Raw genomic sequence first — 21,622 nt, 5'->3', positions numbered from 1 at the left:
TGAAATTGGAACCAAAAAACATGCAAAAGATAAATGAGACAAAAAGCTAGTTCTTTCAATAGATAAATAAAGTTCATAGAGCACTAGCGAGATTAACCAAGAAAGGAGAAGATCCAAGTAAGTACAATTAGAAACAAAATGGGAGATATTACAAGCGACACCACAGAAATACAAAAGATCATTCAAGGCTACTATGAATATCTTTATGAACACAAACTAGAAAACCTAGAGGAGATGAGTAAGTTCCTGGAAACATACAACCTAGATTAAACCAGGAAAAAAACAGAAACTCTGAACAATCAATAATAAGCAGCAAGGTTGAAATGGTAATAAAAAAAATTGCCAACAACAAAAAAGGTCCAGGACCAGATGGATTCACAGCTGAATTCTACCAGACATTCAAACAACTGGTACCAATCTTATTGACACTGTTCCAAAAGATAAAGAGGAAGTCCTCCCTAAATCATTCTATGAAGTCAGCATCACCCTAATACCAAAACCAGCAAAGGAAATAACAAAACAAAAAAAAAAAGGAAAAAAGAAAACTACAGACCAATATCCCTGAAGAACATAGATGCAAAAGTCCTCAACAAAATACTAGCTAACAGCATATCAAAAAGATAATCCACCATAATCAAGTGGGTTTCATACCAGGGATGCAGGGATAGTTTAACATCCACAAGTCAATAAATGTGATACACCATATGAACAGAATTAAAAGCAAAAACACATGATCATCTCAAGAGACACAAAAAAGCATCTGACAAAATCCAACATCCCTTTATGTTTAAAACCCTCAGCATAATCGGCATAGAGGGGACATATCTTAAATTAATAAAAGCCATTTATGACAAACCAACAGCCAACATTATACTGAATGGGGAAAAGTTGAACACATTCCCCTTGAGAACTGGAACAAAACCAGGATGGCCACTTTCACCACTTCTGTTCAACATAGTGCTGGAAGTCCTAACTAGAGCAATTAGACAAAATAAAGAAACCAAGGGCATTCAAATTGGTAATCAGGAAGTCAAACTGACACTGTTTGCTGATGAAATGATCATATACCTAGAAAACCCTAAAGATTCATCCAAAAAGTTCCTAGACCTGGTAAATGAATTCAGCAAAGTTTCAGGATACAAAATTAATGTACACAAATCAGTAGCTCTGCTATACATCAACAGTGATCAAGCTGAGAATCAAATCAAGGACTCAACCCCTTTTACAATAGCTGTGAAAAAAATAAAATACTTAGGAATATGTTTAACCAAGGAGGTTAAAGACCTCTACAAGTAAAACTACCAAACACTGCTGCAAGAAATCATAGATGACACAAACAAATGGAAACACAGCCCATGCTCATGGAAGGGTAGAATCAACATTGTGAAAATGACCATATTGCCAATTTACAAATTCAATGCAATTCCCATCAAAATACCACCATCATTGCTCACAGAACTAGAAAAAACAATCCTAAAACTCATATGGAACCAAAAAAGAGCCCGCATAGCCAAAACAAGACTATGCAAAAAGAACAAATCTGGAGACATTACATTACATGACTTCAAACTATACTATGAGGCCATACTCATCAAAACAGCATGGTACCACTATAAACACAGGCACACAGACCAATGGAACAAAATACAGAACCCAGAAATAAACCCAAATACTTACAGTCAACTGATCTTTGGCAAAGCAAAAAAAAACATAAAGTGGGGAAAGGACCCTATTTAACAAATGGTGCTGGGATAATTGGCAAGCTACATGTAGAAGATCAAAACTGGATCCTCATCTCTCACCCTATACAAAAATCAACTCGAGATGGATCAAAGACTTAAATCTAAGACCTGAAACCATAAAAATTCTAGAAGATAACATTGAAAAAACCCTTCTAGACACTGGCTTAGGCAAAGACTTTATGACTAAGAACCCAAAAGCAACCGCAACGAAAACAAAGATAAATAGGTGGGACTTAGTTAAACTAAAAGGCTTCTGCACAGCAAAAGAAGTAATCAGCAGAGTAAACATATAACCCACGAGAAAATCTTCACAATCTATACATTTGACAAAGGACTAATTTCCAGAATCTACAAGGAACTCAAACAAATCAGAAAGAAAAAAAAATCCCATTAAAAAGTTGCTAAGGACATGAATAGACAGTTCTCAAAAGAAGATATACAAATGGACAAGAAACATGAAAAAATGCTCAACATCCCTAATAATCATGGAAATGCAAATCAATATCACAATTACCACCTTACTCCTGCAAGAATGGCCACAATAAAAAAAATCTATAAAATAATAGATGTTGGTGTGGATGTGGTAAACAGGGAACACTTTTACACTGCTTGGTGGGAATATAAACTAGTACAACCACTATGGAAAACAGGGTGTAGATTCCTTAAAGAACTAAAAGTAGAACTACCATTTGATCCAGCAATCCCACTACTGGGTATCCACCCAGAGGAAAAGAAGTCATTATACAAAAAAGGATACTTGCACAGTTTGCAATTGCAAAAATATGGAACCAGCCCAAATGCCCATCCAACAATGAATGGATAAAGAAAATGTGGTGTATATATATATATATACACCACACGATGGAATACTACTCAGCCACAAAAAGGAATGAAATAATGGCATTCACAGCAACCTGGATGGAACTGGAGACCTTTATTCCAAGTGAAGTAACTAAGGAATGGAAAACCAAACATCATATGTTCTCACTCATAAGTGGGAGTTAAGCTATGAGGATGCAAAGGCATAATAATGATACAATGGACTTTGGGGGAAAAGGTGGGAAGGAGATGAGGGATAAAATACTACACACTGGGTACAGTGTACACTGGTCAGGTGATACATGCACATTAAGTCTCAGAAATCACCACTAAAAAACTTACTCACATAACCAAAGAAACACCACGTGTTCCCCCAAAACCTTTTGAAAAAAAAAAAGATAGGATCACACTTTTGCACATGACTCTGTGGTTTGTTTTTCTCACTTAATATACAATGGCAATATTTCTAGGGCAAAAGATGTAGTTCTAACTCAAACTTTCATTTATTGCATAAAATTCCATAGAATGATCTCCCAAAATTTTAAGGATATGAGTAGTTTTACTTTAGAAGATAACGCTACTTTCCTAAAAAGCTTGTAGCAGTGCACCCTCCCACCAGCAATGTATGAAACTATCCCATATCTTCCCATCCTTAGAAGCTCTGTATATCATAGGTCTTTTGAATTTTTGCAAAATTAATGAGTAAAAAAATATAGTAACTTTTTTCCCTTAATTTATCTGATTATTCACACGAATGAATTTTCGTCATTCTGTTACATTAATATTCCTAATTTACTTTTCTTTTGGGCTGCTTGTCTTCTTCAAAATCTATAGGAACTCTTTATATACGTAGTATTTTAACTCTTTTTCTGCCATATGCGTGTTTAATTTTTCTCAGTGTTTTTGGTTAAATAATTCAAATTTTTAGAAGTCTCTGTGTGTGTGTGTGTGTGTGTGTGTGTGCGTGTGTATGTATAAAAATTATTTTTTAATTTTCCAGTCTCTTCTACAGTTAGTGGTCTGTTAATTTTTTAAATATCTGCTTATATAAATTTCAGTTATTTTTCTAGAAAATCATCCATTTCCTCAAGATTATAAAATATACTGACACACAGTTGCACATAACAGTGTCTAAAAATTCCTTTTATCCATTCTAACTTTTAATAATGCATAATTTTTGGCATTTAAGAAATGCTTGGCTTGCCATGAGTTTATTTTAAAGGACATTTCAAAGAAATAATTTATTTTGTTGATGTTTTCCATTTTTAAACCTATTATTTTTAGCTTTTATCACTATTCATTTCTTTTTATTGATTTTAATATTTATTTTCATTTCTTAAGTTGACTTTGTATTTGTATTTTACTTTATTCTATTTTTCATTTTAAAGGAATTTAAGGCTATTAATTTTTCTCTGAGTACTTCATCAGAGTCTCATGGGTTTTATTATCCAGTATTTTCCTTACTGGATACTACTAAAGAGTCATTACTCTCTAGACAATTTAAAATTTCAGGTTTGATCTTCTCCTTGTTCCAGGGATTGTGCAGAAAAAATGGTCCTTAATTTCTAAGCAGCTAAGTCTTCCATGACATCATTTCTTGGTCTATTTCTAGTTTTATTGAATTATGAGTGGACATGAGTTAAAAAATTCTAATTATTATAGTCAACTAAAATTTGTTAATATCCTGCGATGTAATTTTTATAAATATTCTCTATGTATTGGGAAAGAATTTATATTCTCTTCCCCAAATATAAATTTTATCTACATTTATATGTTAGATTATATTTACTACGTGTTAAATGCAGTCATATGTCACTTTTTTTTTTCCTTGAGACAGATTCTCACTCAATTGCCCAGGCTGGAGTGCAGTGGCACACTCTTAGCTCACTGCAACCCCCACCTCCCGGGCTTAAGGGATCCTCCCACCCGAGCCTCCCAACTAGCTGGGAAACCAGGTATACACTACCATGCCCAGCTAATTTTTTTATTTTTTGTAGAGATGAGATTTCGTTATGTTGCCCAGGCTAGTCTCAAACTCATGGGCTCAAGTGATCCGCCTTCCTCAGCTTCCAAAAGTGCTGGGACTACAGACGTGAGCCACAGCACCCAGCCAGTCATAGGCCACTTAACAATGGAGATATGTTCTGAGAAATGTGTCAGGCAATACTGTCGTTGTGCAAACATCATAGAGTGTACTTACACAAACCTAGATGATATAATCTACTACACACCTAGGTTATATGGTATGGACTATTACTTCTAGGCTGTAAGCCTGTACAGCATGATACTACACTAAATATTGGAAGCAATTGTAACACAATGGTATTTGTATATATAGGATACTGTATTACACCATTCTCCCATTGCTATAAAGAACTACCTGAGACTAGGTAATTTATAAAGAAAAGAGGTTTAATTGGCTTACGGTTCTGCAGGCTGCATAGGAAGCATGGCTGGGGAGACCTCAGGAAACAATCATGGCAGATGGCAAAAGGGGAGTAGGCACGTCTTACACGGCCAGAGAAGGAGAATACAGCAAAGGGGGAGGTGCTACACACTTTTAAACAACTAAATTTCATGAGAACCCACTTACTGTCACTAGAACAGCAAGGGAGAAATCTGCCCCCATGACCCCACATCCAATCACCTCCCACCAGGCCCCTCCTCCAACACTGGGGATTACAATTTGACATGAGACTTAGGCAGGGACACAAATCCAAACCATTTCAGGTACTTACTATGAATGGAGCTTGAAAGACTGGAAGTTTCTCTGGGTGTGTAGGTGAGTGAATGTGAAGGCCTAGGACATTACTGTACACTACTGTAGACTTTATAAACACTGTACATTAGGCTACAACACATTTATTTAAGCATTTTTCTGGTTGGGCGTGGTGGCTCATGCCTGTAATCCCAGCACTCTGGGAGGCTGAAGTGGGAGGATCACAAGGTGAAGAGACTGAGACCATCCTGGCTAACATGGTGAAACCCCGTCTCTACTAAAAAATACAAAAAATTAGCTGGGTGTGGTGGCGGGCACCTGTAGTCCCAGCTACTCGGGAGGCTGAGGTAGGAGAATGGCATGAACCTGGGAGGCAGAGCTTGCAGTGAGCCAAGATCTTGCCACTGCACTCCAGCCTGGGCAACAGAGCGAGACTCCATCTCAAAAACAAAAAACAAAAAAAAAAAAGAATTCTTCTTTCTTCAATAATAAATCAACCTTAGCTTACTGTAACTTTTCACTTTACAAACTTATTAATTTTTAAACTTTTTGACTCATATAATAATATTTAGCTTAAAAACAAATATTGCATAGTTGTATAAAGATATTTTCTTTATGTCTTTATAAACATTTTTCTATTAATTTTTTTTTTACTTTAAACATTTTTGTTAAAAACTAAGACACAAACACACACTTTAGCCTAGGCCTGCACAGGTCAAGAGTATTTAATATCACTATCTTCCACCTCCACATCCTGTCCTCCTGGAAGGTATTCAGGGGCAATAATATGCATGGAGCTGTCACCCCCTACAACAATGCCTTCTTCTGAAGTACCTCCTGAAGGACCTGCTGGAGGCTCTTTTACAATAAACCTTTTTTTTTTAATAAGTAGAAGTAGTACACTCTAAATAATGATAAAAAATATAGTATAGTAAATACATAAGCCAGTAACATAGTTGTTCATTATCAAGTATTATGTACTATACAGAATTGTATGTGCTATACTTTTATATAACTGGCAGTACAGCAGGTTTGTTAACAGCAGCATCACCACAAAAATGTGCCTGATGAAGTTATGAAAGCTACATCACTAGGTGATAGGACTTTTTCAGCTCCATTATAATCTTCAGTCCATTTGATTGAAACATCATTATGAAGAACATGACTGTATATATAAAATTATTCTATTGACTGAAATATTCAAATATTATATATTTGCATTTTGAGATCTATTTGATACACCAAATATCTTACAAAGGGATATTTATGTATTAATAATTATAGAGGGATTATTCCTTTATAAGTATATATAGAGATTTTAACCAACTTCACTGAATTTTTTTTCTTTTTTTTTTTTGAGAAAGGGTCTTACTCTGTCATATAAGCTGGAATGCAGTGTGACAATCATAGTTCACTGCAGCTTCAACTCCCTGGGCTCAAGTGAGCCTCCTGTCACAGCCTCCTGAGTAGCTAGGACTACAGACACACACCACCACGCCCAGCTAATTGTTTTAAATTTTTGCAGAGATGGGGATCTCTCCATGTTGCCCAGGCTGGTCTCAAACTCCTGGCCTCATGCAATCCTCCTGCCTCAGTCTCCCAAAATGTTGATTACAGGTGTGAGCCACTGCATGCAGTCGAATTTGAATTTTTATTTTAAATGTTTGACAGTGATGGTATCTTATGACTATAGTGTATAAATTTTTCTATCTCTTAGCAAATTGTACCTTTAATAATTACTAGTTTCTTTTAAAGACAAAAGTATAAAAGTTGAGGTTCTGAATACTTCATCTGTTTAGAGCCCTATTTCTAGAATGGTAGCTTTACAGGAATTCTAAACTTTTGTTTCCAAGTCTCTCTCCCTACCTCTTGAACTACATTCTTCAAATCCTGCTGCCTCCGTAAATATTTTCTAAATAAAGCAAGAGAGAAATGTAGATTCTAACCTGTTTCCATAATGTGCTCTAGAAAATTATGATTGCAGTCCTGACTAAAATATTGTTGCAATTACTCTCTTTATTCCCAGGTTGATCCTCTGTAATTCTTTATTTCAAGTATTCTAACGTATTTATCATATAGGGCCTTGCATTAGCTACTTGATAACATTTCTTAACTAATCCATTGTAGTGTAGTTCAAGGCAGAAATGTTAATAACTAAATTTACTGAGCAGTTACTGGGCTTTACACATATTAATTTACTTAACTGCAATCCTATCAGATAGGAACTATTATTATCCCGATTTTACAGATGAGAAAACTAAAGTTATAGTTTCAGTATCTTGCCTAAGGTCTTGCAGCCAGCAAGTGGTGGGACAGAGTTCTGATTTGTTTTGCATCTATAATGACTGACAAATACTATCTCCCTGACTAAACCCTAGCCAGGCTCCTACAAGCCCTCTTCTTGACTAGGCCTCCACCTTGGCTTACAAAGACTTGAACAAACACTAACAGTTTCTAACAGCTCAATGCCATATCCCTAAGATGACTCTAGCTCCGCTTAAATTGCTTGCTTGAGAAGACTCAAGGATGCCAAAAAAATCTACTGTTTGCTCTAGCCAATACCTGAGAATAGAGCCTTTGTCTTCCAGTCTCTGTGGTGGGATGGAATCATAGCTTCAGTAATTTCCAGCTAGCAAACACAGCTGGCCCTATCGGGTTTACGCCAACTAACGTTTTGTAATGTTTTACTTCCCTGACTCTACTGAGCCCCCACATACTACTTTTTCCTACTCCCTAATTCTCCCTTTAAAATGCCCAGTTACTTCTGTACAAATCTATTGTTGATTAAAATCTGTCCCTACCACTTTAGGAATGTCCAGCTTTGTTTATCTATGACCCTATTTATAACACAGAAATGAGGGATGAGAGACAAAAGTGGGAAAGGAGGCCAGGAAAGATGCAGGGCTTTGGAAGCAGCTATATAGTCTTGGGCTTTAAATGTGAGTGGTGCAGGAAACTCTTCAAGGTTATTAGTAGAAGAGCTCTGACTTCTGTTTTAATAGAATCTTTGTGGCTGCTGAGTGGAGCACAGATTGCAGGGGTACATGGGTACAAGGTAGGTCAGTTAGGAGGGAGATTGTAGTAATCCAGGAAAGAGAGGATGGTGCTTGGGCCAGAGTTGAAAAGATGGCTGTTGTGAGAAAAGGCTGGAATTTGGATATATTTGGAAGATAGGATGAACAGAATTTACTAGCATATTGTTTACAGGCTATGAGGGAGAAAAAAACCATAAATAAAGACTCTAGTGTATTTGGCCAAGATAAATTATACCACAGGAATTGCCATCTAGTGAGGTGGAGAGCTCTGAAATACAATATTACAAATAAGAGAACTCTTGTTTATAATCATTTACTCATGAAAACTGAATAGGTAACTAAGGAACAAAGATCAAAGCACTGGTAACCTTGCATTGGTATTTTTATTCTTTATGTTCTGTAAGTCAGAAGACATGGTTCATGAGATGCCAAAGGTTAAATCCATTTATTAGCCTAAATGGCATATTCAATTGTTTCTATCAGCGATTGGGAAACTTCAGCCTGTGGGCTGGCTGCCTCTTCTAGTAAACACAGTTTTCCATTGAAACAAAGCCAAGCCATTCATTTACATAGTATCTATAGCTGCTTTCTAACTACAACAGTCAAAACAGAACACATATGGCTCACAAGTCAAAAACATTTACTATATGACACTTCTTTAAGAAAGAATTTGCTGACCTCTAGTTTAGATTTAGACAAGAATAACAACAACAAAAAACATTCTTGATTGCAAAGTATCTTTTAACAGCCAAGTGACCAAGAACATCTTGCCAGAATTCAGATTAGTAGCATGTCTTTCTACATAGGCATTAGAAGATACAAGAAAAAGTTATTCAAGGATTTAGGATGGGCTGGGCACAGCGGCCCACACCTGTAATCCCAGCGCTTTGGGAGACCAAGGCAGGATGATCACTTGAGCTCAGGAGTTTGATACCAGCCTGGGAAACACAGAAAAACCCCACCTCTAAAAGAAATAAAAAAATTAAGCTGGGTATGGTGGTGTGTGCCTGTAGTTCCAGCTACTCAGGAGGCTGAGATGAGAGGATCCTTTGAGCCCAGGAGGTTGAGGTAGCAGTGAGCTTTGATTGTACCACTGCATTCAGCCTTGGTGACACAGTGAGATCTACCTCAAATAATAATAATAATGATAATAATTTAGGATGAGGCCAGTAATATATATTTTGTTTAATAAAAGAGAGCTTATATTTTACAACATATGTAGAATAAAAATATATGTGTGTGTGTGTATAGACACACACCTGCACTCATAAAAACACATATAGTAAAATTCTGTGGGAGACAGATCATTAACAGATTGGCAGCACAGAATTATAAAATGAACCATGGGTTTCAGATTCAAGTAAATCTGTATTTAAATCCTTGTTCTCCTATTTACTGGCTATTTGCTATGAACACGTTATTCATCTCTTTTGGTTTCAATTTTTAATATAAAAAGTGGGGATAATAATGCCTTGAACACAGACTTTTTATGGGAATTAATGAGACAATGTATGTAAAGTGCCCAATATAGTAGTGTTACATAATGAATACTCACTAAGTATGTTTTCTCCTTTAAAATATTTACTAGGAAAAAAAAATAAAAAGCAAAAGGACTCTGAGCCTTATTGAGAAAATAGGTGATCACGAGGAGTCATTTACACTGTAGCTAATTTTAAAATATTCTCAAGCATCATGTTAATTCAAACATACTCAAAATTGATTGAAAATAATTTTCAATTTCTTATTTTTTTATAAGAAATAAAAAATCTGTTTCTCATTTTTTATAAAGGAAAAAAATGGTCAATGTATACTCATACTTGCAGTTCTGAACCCAGATATGTAGTATGTTTCTATTATCCTCACAGGAAAAAAACATTGTTAATAGTTCAATCATATCTTTCCTAAGCGGACGTTAAAGAAGTTTCAGTAAAAATAAAGAGGAAGTATCATAATTTAAACTTAAACAATTGACAGTGGATGACAAGTGACTTTAATTTGTTGTTTACAAAAGCCATTTAACATTTTTGTAATCTACTTAATTCATATAATTGACACTTGCCAACAAAGCAGAGTAAATATACAAATAGATCTAATCTGAGATTTTGACATGTATTGTTTTAAATGACATCAATCCTGAGCTCTCAAAATAGAAAGGGAAAAAAGAATGAATGTGTCGCAGCTAAATAAACAAAAAAAGGACTTGGTGGCCATCCTTTCTAATAATGATGCTATTTTCTTTGCTATTAGCTTTCCCATTGGTAAAATGAAGATAATATTAGTTTCTCAATTTGGGGAGGGAGGAGATACAGCACTTTAATTTATTTTGTTGCTCTATTCACAAATCTTGTAATTTTATACACGTTGTATAAGTCTCTCTAAATAAAAAGTAAATGCTAGTCTAGAATTAGGATGTTTCTCAATATGCCTCCTTCAATAGGAAGATCACCATGCTAATTTTATTTTCCGTTAAAGGAGAAAAAAAATAGAAGAAAACGAAACACTAAAAGCCACGACTCATATTCATTTTAAGACAATGACTTAATGCAATCAATCTTCACCCAGGGTTGTTCTTTGTAGAGGCCAGCCACTGGAGCGACTTTTATCTTTCACATTCATGGCAGATGTCGCTTATGGGTCTCTGCACCCTTTCCCAGCAAGTCCCAATGTGGTCTCATAATTCTTAACACTTTCCAGGCAGCTCTTCCCAATCAAATGTATTTGACTCAAGAAGTAACCCTCATTTGCTATGTCTATTCTGCTGTACAGATTCAATTAGATGAGGGTGGGCCTGTAGTGGTGGACAGATCACAGCACTAGGGAAGGTAGGCTGGACCATGGCTGCTGACCACACAGAGGTGATAAGGAAATCCATGGGGCTCCTGGAGTTGGATGGGGATCTTCTTTAGGCACTGCTCAGCAATTGCACAGCTGCTTCGTGAAGAGCTTGGATCCATTTTCTCCAAGAGAGTATAATAGATATCCTACCAGCTGGTGCCCAAAAGGCTGTTGGTTTTCTCCCCTTCTGCAGTGAGGTTTAAACTCAAAGTCAAGCTAGCCTATGAGGGGAAACAGAAAAATGGTGGTGTGGGGTGTCTCCCTTCCTTTTATTCTCATGTCCAAGAGAAAGCTTGAAATTTTAATTTCAAAATACAAATATTATATACTAACAACTAGAGAGAAGATAAGGAAATCACAACCCCTAAAGTACTAAAACCTTATTCCAGTAAAGTCTCATTTTTTTCTGGAGTCTTTGCTAATTTTTTTTTTTGTAACTTTTATTTTAGGTTCATGAGTACATGTGTAGGTTTGCTATACAGGTAAATTGTGTGTCATGGGGGTTTGGTGTACAGATTATTCCATCGCCCAGGTAAAAGCATAGTAGGCTGTAGGTAGTTTTTAAATCCTCTCCCTCCGTCCACCCTCCACCCTCAGGTAGGCCCCGTTGCTAATTTTACTCTGAGTTTTTAGCACTGACTGAGGATACGTACATCTTTCCTACACAATGATGGAATTAAAAAATATATAGACCTAACATTATTGTAGCCTCAAAACTAGACAAAAGCCAAGCTTTTGAACAACTAAGTAACATACATACAAAGTCTAATTTCATTGGCATTCTGAATAAAAACAATTCTGCATTTAACTTGTATATTACCTCTGATAAAACAGATATTCTGAGCAACTGTCACTTATAAATGATGTTATGATTATGGTTTGATATTTTAAGACTGATTCCTTACAGGAGTGCAGAAAGAAAAGCCCATGAAAGCTGGGTTCCTTTTACAGATTATGTATGCATTGTGGAGGCAAGGGAATCTCTTCCTCATGTTAGAAAATGAAGAAGTTAAAGTATGTTACTTAACGTTTTCTAATGACTGTTAATTTGAGAAAACAGCAAAGTGAAATACAGTGGGAAGATTTTGAGAAAATTTTGTAGGAGTATTTTGTTCATTCTGGTTTCATTTCAACAACAACATTCTTTCATCAATATTTTAAAATAAGTAATAACTTAAGATTCTAATTTCAGGTTTTTCAACCTGTTGCTCTGGGGTATCTGATGTGATTCTTAAACTCAGAATTGTTCTGATTCCTGGCAATAGATATACGTGCTTAGCTACACAGGGATAGGCTGCTTTCTGATTTCAATGCATGATCTGAAGAGTCCTTTAAAAGACAAATGCTGAATGAGTCAAGAATTTGCAAGAGGTTCAGAAAGGGAAAGATGTATTTCTTCATAGTTCTCAAATTATCACTCCCAAAATAAGGGAGGAAAATGATTACACTAATGACAGCCTAAAACATCTTCATTGAAAGAAATTCAATTAATATAAGGCTTTAAGAAATTAGGCTCAAGGAAGATATTTAATTTTGTAAAATCATTTATTTTTTGCAAATTTGTTTGCACTTGTAAGTTCTTAAGCTAAGAATACAGAGGACCTAAGTTGCGCAAATAGCAAATAAATAGAATGCTATGTAAACCCAGGATTTGAAAGTAGTTACCTTAGATAAGTGTTTTTTAAATAAGGTCAATGCATAAAGTCCTTAGGAAAGCAGACACTGAAAAAAATAAAGGCTTATTTCAAATATACATACATATATTTTATATATATATATAAAAGGTTTCAAACTGATGAGACTTCTTTTAATAACTTCTCCAAGCCATATAAAGATGTATAAGAATTTCTGAGAAAAGCATATCTATTCTCAGTGTTCCTTTGTTTTCTTATGATAGGGCCATTTTTAATGAAAACAGCTACTTATGAATACTTAAGCATACTGTAAGATTTACTTCTTTGCCTACTTTATCCAGGTTTCTCTTGCCTAGGTTTGTACTTTCTAGTTTCTTCATTTGGATCACTTTCGTCTCCTTCGCAATTATTGCAATGTCTTAGCTTCTCCATGAAGCCATTGCTGAAAGCCTAAGGGTTAGCAATTTCTTTCTAATGTCAAGGTGCGTTCACATCTCCCTGAACATGCATAATAATAATATTAGTATACATTTTCTGAGATCTTACCATGTGCAAGGCAACTGAACATTATGTCACTCAGTGTTCAGAACAACCTTTGTAGTGTAGGGTAATAAACTATTATTATCCTTTCTACAGATGAAGGAACAGGACTAGCCAGTTAAGAAACAAATCTGAGTTGAGACTGCAAGAGCTGAGGCCAGATGCTGTCAGCCCAGCCCCAATGCCTCTGTTCTAACCCCTGGATTCGAGTTAGATTTAGGCAATAATCTTATGGAAAATCATTGTAATTATACCTTTATTTATTTTAAAATCAAACACCAAAGGGATAGATAACATGTCAAATTGATATCACCATACTATGACCATGAACTGGCAGTTTATCAAATTCTTTTATTTTTTGATATGAGAGTTGGTGACAGCAAAAGTCCAGTGGATCCTGGGTGAGAAAGGGAATCAAATAAGAAAGAAACAATGCTAAAAGAGGAGTCAAGATATCACCACTTCATGGCTCTGCTGGATTTGAAGCCAGTACCATGGAACACCAGATCCTGACTTTATCTCTATGATAGGCTATTTAAAACCCGCCTACTCTTCTCTCTAATCTTCCCAAAGCCTGGAAAAACACCAATTAACAGAGACTAAACACTGATTATCCATTTCTAAAAAAGGATGGAAACTATTTTCAAATTTTTTAAGTCAGAGAAGAGACAGAATGAGCTAATTTTTATTATAAAATTGATATTGCAACAGACAATAAACCACTTTTCCCAGACTCACTGGATCTAGTTTAATGGGAGAAATTTTTAATTGCCACTTTAAAGTCCTGTGGTATGGCAAAATGGCAACTCAGAGGCCTGACATGACTGGATATCCTTGATAAGACGCTAATCTAGGCTTGTATTCCATCTATAAAATTTGTTAGTTGCACTATCTGTATTATGTCTACGGTTCTTTCCACCTCTGTTCTACATCTGCTTGTTTCTCTATCTAAGCCTACCTAACAATCTCAAGTTTTCCAAAGAAAGGATACACATCAGATGTATTGATATAGCTTTCATTATTGCCAAAACTTAAGATGTACTTTATTAAAAAAAAATCTTGTGGAATGAATACATTTCTTTAATCAACATGATGTCTCTCAATTCCCAACTCAAGTTCTTCTCTGTTCCTTCTTTCTTTAAATTTTGTGGCTCTTCTTGATTGTCTGCAAGCAAAAAAAAAAAATCTTCTGCCATTTAACTCAATGTCTTTCCTTGTTTGTACATTTTCCTTCATCCTGTTTTCTTTTATGATTTTTAGATGTTCTATCTTCATAGTCTAGTTATTCCTGAATTTTTTCCTTTTATTTTTGTTCTTGATCATTCTATTTTCTTGGACCTTTTTTTCATTTTGTTTTTTGGTCAACTCTTCTTATTTCCCTTCTACCTTTTGTTTCTTCCCTCTAATACTTTTACATTATTCCGTCTTGCTTTTTTTCACCTCTTTTCCTCTTAAAGACTTGTGTAAAACTTTGATTTTATCTTCATTTTAAGAAAATAATACTTTGTTCAAAAGTACTTACAGCATCAGAGCTCTTGGTCTTCCTCACCAGAACACCAAATTCAGAAGGAAAGAGGTTCTGAAGGTTCTGTATCCACCTCTTCCTGGGCATATTCAATGGAGAGTCTAGCATTTCTCATAAAAGTTTACAAAGTATAAGATCTGTATGTCAGCTGAACCAAGTTACATACTCATGGCACATAGTCAATAGAGAGTGAAGGGAAAAAAATGGAAGAAATATTCAACAAGCAGTTCTGAGCTGTCAGACAGAGCAACTTAATCACCCAGTTGCAAGTAAGACAAAACTCAACTCAACTTTATTGAAACCAGAAAGGCTAACATAACTGAACACTGCATAAGTAGTGATGTCACCAAGCATCTACATTCTTTCAATCTCTCTGCATTGCCTTGTATGGTGTTAGTTTTATCCTAGGCATGGCTCCCTCATGAACTCAGCAGACCCTAGCAAGACAAGCCTACTGCTTACATGCAACAGAAAAATACATTCTCAACAAAAGTCCTAAGATTTGAATGGTCTAAATCACACTTTCTTTTGAACCAATCATTGTGGAAAGGGAGGCGGGATACAGTCAATTATCAATCACGGTCCATGTGCTCCATCTCTGGAGTCTGGGTAGGAAGCTCTTGGGAATTTCATGGTCTCAGAGAAGGAGTAAGGAGGCAAACCAGCTATTTGCTGGAAAGGCAACCAGCAAATATGCACTGCATGAGGCAAAGGTGAATACAGATAGTGCAAAATAAAAAGCAATTATTTAAACAATGTATGTTCTTTCTCCATGGAGTTATTTTGATAATTATAGCATTATAAAAATGAATGAACACATTTTACTTTATGAAAATGGAGCTCCTCCATGTCCTTTTATAATCAATGCCTCTAAGATCTCTTTCTGAGATTACTGACTCCATCGCAGTTGCCCATTATTATTGTTATGTAATTTAAATGTTATTATTCTTAAATAATGAGAAGAAAGAATAACAATAATACTGAACCACAGCAAAAGACCATTTGATAAAATAATGATATTCTTGTGGGAAAAGAGTGCTTGAAAACCCAATTAGTAGATATTTTAAAAGAAATACATTCAGTTCAAGCAAATATGGGGGGAAACCCACTTTTAAAAGTGAGAAAAGAGGCACACTTCATAAGTGAGCAACTGTTGTTCTTCTCTCCTAGTCTCAATCTCATTACACTTTTTGCGGTTAAATACTAAATAAAAAGCTTATGAAATTAAAAGCTAGCACATTAACAACTGAATGCATGGAAAGTCACCTGCATGGTCATTTGGGGATGAGGAGGAAGTGAAAGTCATTTTTACAGTGGTAGTTATTTATAGACAATCATACGCAGGTCTTCAAATAAATGAATGCCAATTCTTAGTCCCGAAAAAAGGCCCATGTGTATTCTCTAAAACTTCTGGATATCAATTGCAAAGGGAATTCTGCCCAATAAGTAGAATACTTATTTTCCTAGTACTGAAAATAAAATAAAAAAGAAAAGAAAAATAGAATGTTATCTGCAACAATGAGTCATCAGCCACTGCAGCTCTACAATATCCAGGTCTTTCCCTGTCTCTGCAGCCCTTCAAAAGGAGAGGACTATCTTTTAATGACACACATAAATCCCTGCACTGCCTGGCTGCAAAGCATAATTAATTCTGGCCCTTTTATGCTTAATGAAACACCTTGCACACATGACAGCAGTGGATTTGAGCTTCTTGCGTGTACCTAAAAGAGGGACAGCCCTAGCAACAACCTAGTTCTACACAAAATGCTCTATACGTCACGTTTATATGAGCTTTGCCATTATTTCAAAATACATCTCTTATAACGAGCAAGTCAGGCTAAAGAAAACTCACAATCAGCCACCTGTATGAACAGTTTTCTTAACTTTTAAAAGAGTAGAATGTTTTGTTTTTCAAATTCTTAGCAGTAAACACGTTTTTATTTCTTGACTTGTGGTTGCAATAAAAGGATATTTAAACAAACTAGCTTAAATGCAGCTGCTCAATATCATTTTCCTTTATTAGAATAATTTTTCATATTTCAATGCGTACTTGCATGCTGCATTACAGAGGCTATTACTCCACAGAGAATCTCAAAATGTAAATTTTCAACATTCCATTTCAAACCACAAATGACAATATAAGTAAAATTTTAAAAACAAGATTTAAGTGAAAGATTCACCTTGAAAGACTTAACCCTCCTTAAAATATTCAATTATTCTAGCCTTAGCTGGAGTCTTGAAAGCAAATGCCTACGTTTAAAGAAGTTCCTACAGCTGTAAATGCGTTTCCTTACTTTAATTATAGATTGTATCCAGAACAAGTGAATAATGAAAGACAGAATTCCTCTCACCTGTTTAGGTGTAACCCCAGGCATGCGAATATCCAATGCAAAATCTGATGCATCAATAGGAATTACCGGTCTGGTGGTACCAAGACATTCATTGGAAAATGGTCTGGTAGTTTCTTTAAACCTTAAAAAAGAGGGCAATTTCAATATTCTTGAACATAATGGAATCTAAACTCAACATGAGAAGGGGAAAGAAAGGAATTCTATGACCTTAAATTAAAGATGATTGATTTAAACCCATTGAAAACTCTAAAGATGTGATGACTACACAATGTTCTTAAACATACTCAGATTTTCATTTTATAGTCCAATAACAATATATACCTAATTTGTAAACAAAATATAACCAATGCAATCAACCAGGCTACATTTAAAACTCCATTCAATAAAAACTTGTTTTTATTGAAAATTTATAAAAAATTATGTCATATAAAAATATATGTCAAAACATATATCTGTTTCAAGTTAATGAAGATATAGTATTAATACATTACAAATTATCACAGGCATGCCAATTTTCTAATGGCAGAAATATTAACCATGACCCAGTAAAAATTTCTGTAACTATTTTCGGTGTCCAGAATTACTAGCTAGAAACACGAAAGCCAAACATAATCTTGCTAGGAGGCAGAGCTGTTACGAGGAAGAAATAAAAGACTGCGATGTGAATTACAAATGTACAAGTACATAAATATTTAATAAGGTAATTATGAGGCGTTTGTATACAGCTCAGTGTTTCCTTGTGAGCTATTACAGTCTATGATCTGCTTCTCCTCGACACTGATGTATCTTTATATTTTATTCTTCGAGCTGTTATAAACAAGAAGGCATTCAAATCTAAGCGAATATATTGTAGTTCCTGAAATACCTCCCGCAGAGGGAGTGATTAGTTTTGGAAATCACAACTTCTAATTGGAGTTTTGAAAGCCAGAACTGCTTGGCTACAATTCAGTGGGCTTTTTCTGCACGGGGAACTTCACAAGAAGTTACTGTGCTAAAATTCCAAGTCATTCCAGCAAAGAACATCAACCTTGTCTATTCTGCCAACACTCAGGTTCATAAAAGTGATTACATTTATCAATAGCATGCACAGAAAGCACCCGAACAACGAACACCCACCTCTTAAAGACAGAAAGTGGGCTTCGGAAAGCCAAGCAGCTGCTTGGGAAAACAAGGAGAACAAGCAGGCTGGGGACGCGGCCAGCCATGTCCACGCCGATCCGACCCCGCGGGGAGAGGACCCGGCAGCGCAGCGCGGGGCTGGGGCCGGCGGTTGGGCAGCGGGGCCGCCAGCAGCCGCTACTTCATGGCCCGGGCGCGGCGGGCGTCCTGCGGCGGCCACACACCATCCGCCCGCGAGAGCAGCGAGCTGGCCGCGGCGAGGCGTCTCGGTCACGAACGGCGGGCAGAAAGCCGTGGGCAGGCGGGACTTTTGTCCGGCCCGCAGGCGGAAGCTTTCCTCCCTCCAGCGCCGCTCGCGTGCCCTGGCGCTGGGGCTAGACGCGCGGGTGCCTTATCACTCCGGAATGACAGGGACTGTGAGGGGTATCACCCAAACCCGCGTCAGTCATCATTCAGAACCTGCAAAAATAGAAGCAGATAATGGATGACTAACACGTTACAGCATTTGTCCTCAGCAAATCCCAGCTGAGGTTCTTTAATGCATTAGTAGTTTCACAAGCTTGCGCCCAAGCCTGGGGAAAATGCCGGTCTGTTGAGCTCCCTCCCCCACAGCCAGCCCCCAGGATTTCACGAACCACCACTGGCGTAGCCCCTGTAGAGCCCGTGTTCTGTCTTTGCTTGCTCTTCCTCCCTCGGACCCACTCCTGTTTTCTTTTCCTACTTCTTCCCCCCTTTATCCCTCACAGCCACCCCACTCTGAATTTCTCCTTAGTTCCTCTATCACTCCTTTCTCTCACCAAAAATGCTCTAAATACCTCTCTGCTGAATGTAAACATCACACAAATGACCGGCTAAGGCACAAGGAAAAAAACAAAACAAAAAACGAAGAGAGGCAGAGACAAAGCACTTGGATACCACAGTAATCAGATAGAAAAAGACTTTGAGAACAAAGGCATGTTTATATACATGCATCACAGAGCTACAGATTCAAGAGGAAAGATACCTCCTACCAAGAACTCCCAAAGATCATCACAGAATTGCCCAAGTTCTCAGAATTATTTTAAAACAAACCAAAACTCTACAGCTAACATGATACAGAAGATGTAAATGCCCATTTAAAAATCCTGCATCTCATAAGCAAAATAATAATTTTGTACTTATCAGGTATGCCTTCCAAAAGATATCCTTTCCTAAGTTTAGAGTTTTACAACATAATTAGAAAGAGTAGGGAGAATCTTAGCTGCCCCCCAAATGAATTTTATCTTCAAAGGTTACGATCAAGAACGTCACATTAATACAAATGAAAGGCCATGAAGAACTAATGTTACAGCTCAACGTTTTATAAGAGGACTTAACTAGGCTAAACTTGAAAATATTCATATTTTGACTGAATACATTTAAGACTATGTATCAAACCTGCAAATTTTAGTCTGAAGGCATAAAACTGTATAATTCACAATATAAAAATACTGTACTTCCAAAGAAAGAGATTAAAGTTTTATTTTAATCAGTAACTATAAACATCGTTCCAAGAATCTCAAATGAATTTGATAGGAAGATGTGTAACAGTAAAAAGAAAGAATAAGGAAAAATCATATGGAAATCTTTCACAGTAATACATCAGCCTCTGGAAATCACAAGATAGTGAAGCTAATCTAAAACAAAACAAAACAAAACAAAACAAAAACCTAGAACCAAAACAAATAAAAAAGCACTAACCTTAAATGAAGTGAGATTCTTCATGATAAGTGTTTTCTAGATACCATATCCCAAATATAAATAAAACCTGACTTAACATCCAACCAATTCAAGGATGCTTGAGGCTCACCAGCAGTCAAGGGCCAGCTAATTTACATAAGCAATGACATTTTTAAAAGACTGACAATATTTGTTTGAACTTTCTCATTGGCTTGCTGTTTGGGCTTTCAGAAACAAAAACCTTCAGCTTTATCCTTATCCTGTGGGTAAAGGAAAGAACTCCTTCTGGAGGAAGAGAAACAATTGGCCTGAAGGCTATGCTATTGCCTTTGCTAGCAACAAAGTATAATCCTATCAAATGACAATACTTCACATTCCCTGAAGTTCTTTAAAAAAAAAAATATATATATATATATATATATATATGTGAAGAAGGGATTATATTTTAATATTTTATTCAGAACCGGATTCAAGGACAGTCCCTCTTCCAGTTGGCAAGCAGATTTGGTATTACACAAACACTTGAAAACAAATTAAGTATTAAAATTCTCTAACAGGAACACAGCCTTAAGTACCAGCCTTTGAAAAGAATATTCCACTTATCTCTTTGATTTTATTACCTTTGATGTCCCTAAACCACCCACTTAAAGAAAAGGGAATTAAAGTTGTGGGTAGAAGCAAAGTTGGTATTTGTAGCCATGAATAGAACAAAAGGTCTTATAAAAATGAAAGCTAATTATGCTTCTTGTTTCTGGATGACTTGTAAGCTAAAGACAAAATACAAATCATCATATAAAAAAAAACATGTCCACCTATTTTATTTTTTTATAATTCTGGATAATGTAGAACATATAATAATCAAATTTTATTAGTATTCTTATTTAAAATTTAAAAATTTTAAATATATTTCGCATATTTCGTTGAGATAATTCCTTCACTCATCCAAGAAAAAAAAATCCTTAGTTTCAATACTTTATACAAAAGATTGTAATACATACTGGAGTTTTATAAAATGAATAAAACTAAAAAAGAATATAGTCTATTAAGGGAGATGAGAACTTTACACAGTAACATAAGGTATATTTAGAATGTAGTATTCTATATGAGTACTATAAAAAGAGACTCAGAATTTTGAAGAAGGAAAGAATCTTCAAAAGGAGGGCAAGAAAAAAGAAGAGTAAAAGCAGTATTCAGTGGAAGGGGTGGCTACTGAGAAAGCCTTGGAGGACAGTTAGAGTTTCCACTGTGGGAGGTGGACAATGAGCATTACAGGTACAGGGAAATGGCAGGAGCAAAGGAGCCCAGGTGGGGAACAGAGTATGTTCAAAAAGTAATAAAAGTTCTGCCTCCTAGACTCAAGCTGCAGGCCCAGATTTACTATTTTATTTGTAATACAAAGCAAATGTTCTGTTTACATATCCATAAAATCTTCAGGTAAGAATGATTTATAACCTATACCTGTATGGATATTAATTCCAGGAGGAGTATTAGTAGGTAGTTAAGTACAGCCTAGTCCAGAAGACCATAAAACTAATTTGGCTCTTACAAAGTAGGCAGTCCATTCCCTCTAATTTTCATTTAAAAAAAAAAAAAAAAAAAGATAGC

General features: G+C 35.9%; 1 protein-coding gene across 21 annotated transcripts in view; it reads right to left on the bottom strand.

Annotated features, from left to right (window-relative positions):
- Window positions 1-21,622, bottom strand: part of PAM (peptidylglycine alpha-amidating monooxygenase) — a 279,745-nt gene that overhangs the window by 146,880 nt on the left and 111,243 nt on the right. For all 21 annotated transcript variants that reach the window (XM_055297702.1, XM_063612837.1, XM_055297705.2 and 18 more), the window contains exons 2-3: window positions 18,317-18,778; window positions 17,201-17,321 (exon numbers count right to left, since the gene is read on the bottom strand). In XM_055297702.1, coding sequence (XP_055153677.1) covers window positions 17,201-17,321; window positions 18,317-18,405 — 210 coding nt within the window. In that variant the 5' untranslated portion in view covers window positions 18,406-18,778. The remainder of the gene's footprint in view (window positions 1-17,200; window positions 17,322-18,316; window positions 18,779-21,622) is intronic.

Source organism: Symphalangus syndactylus, chromosome 11 (genome assembly GCF_028878055.3).
Source record: "Symphalangus syndactylus isolate Jambi chromosome 11, NHGRI_mSymSyn1-v2.1_pri, whole genome shotgun sequence".
Classification (NCBI taxonomy): domain Eukaryota; kingdom Metazoa; phylum Chordata; class Mammalia; order Primates; family Hylobatidae; genus Symphalangus; species Symphalangus syndactylus.
Note: the sequence above shows the minus strand (reverse complement) of the source record. Positions and strands in the feature narration are given on the sequence as shown.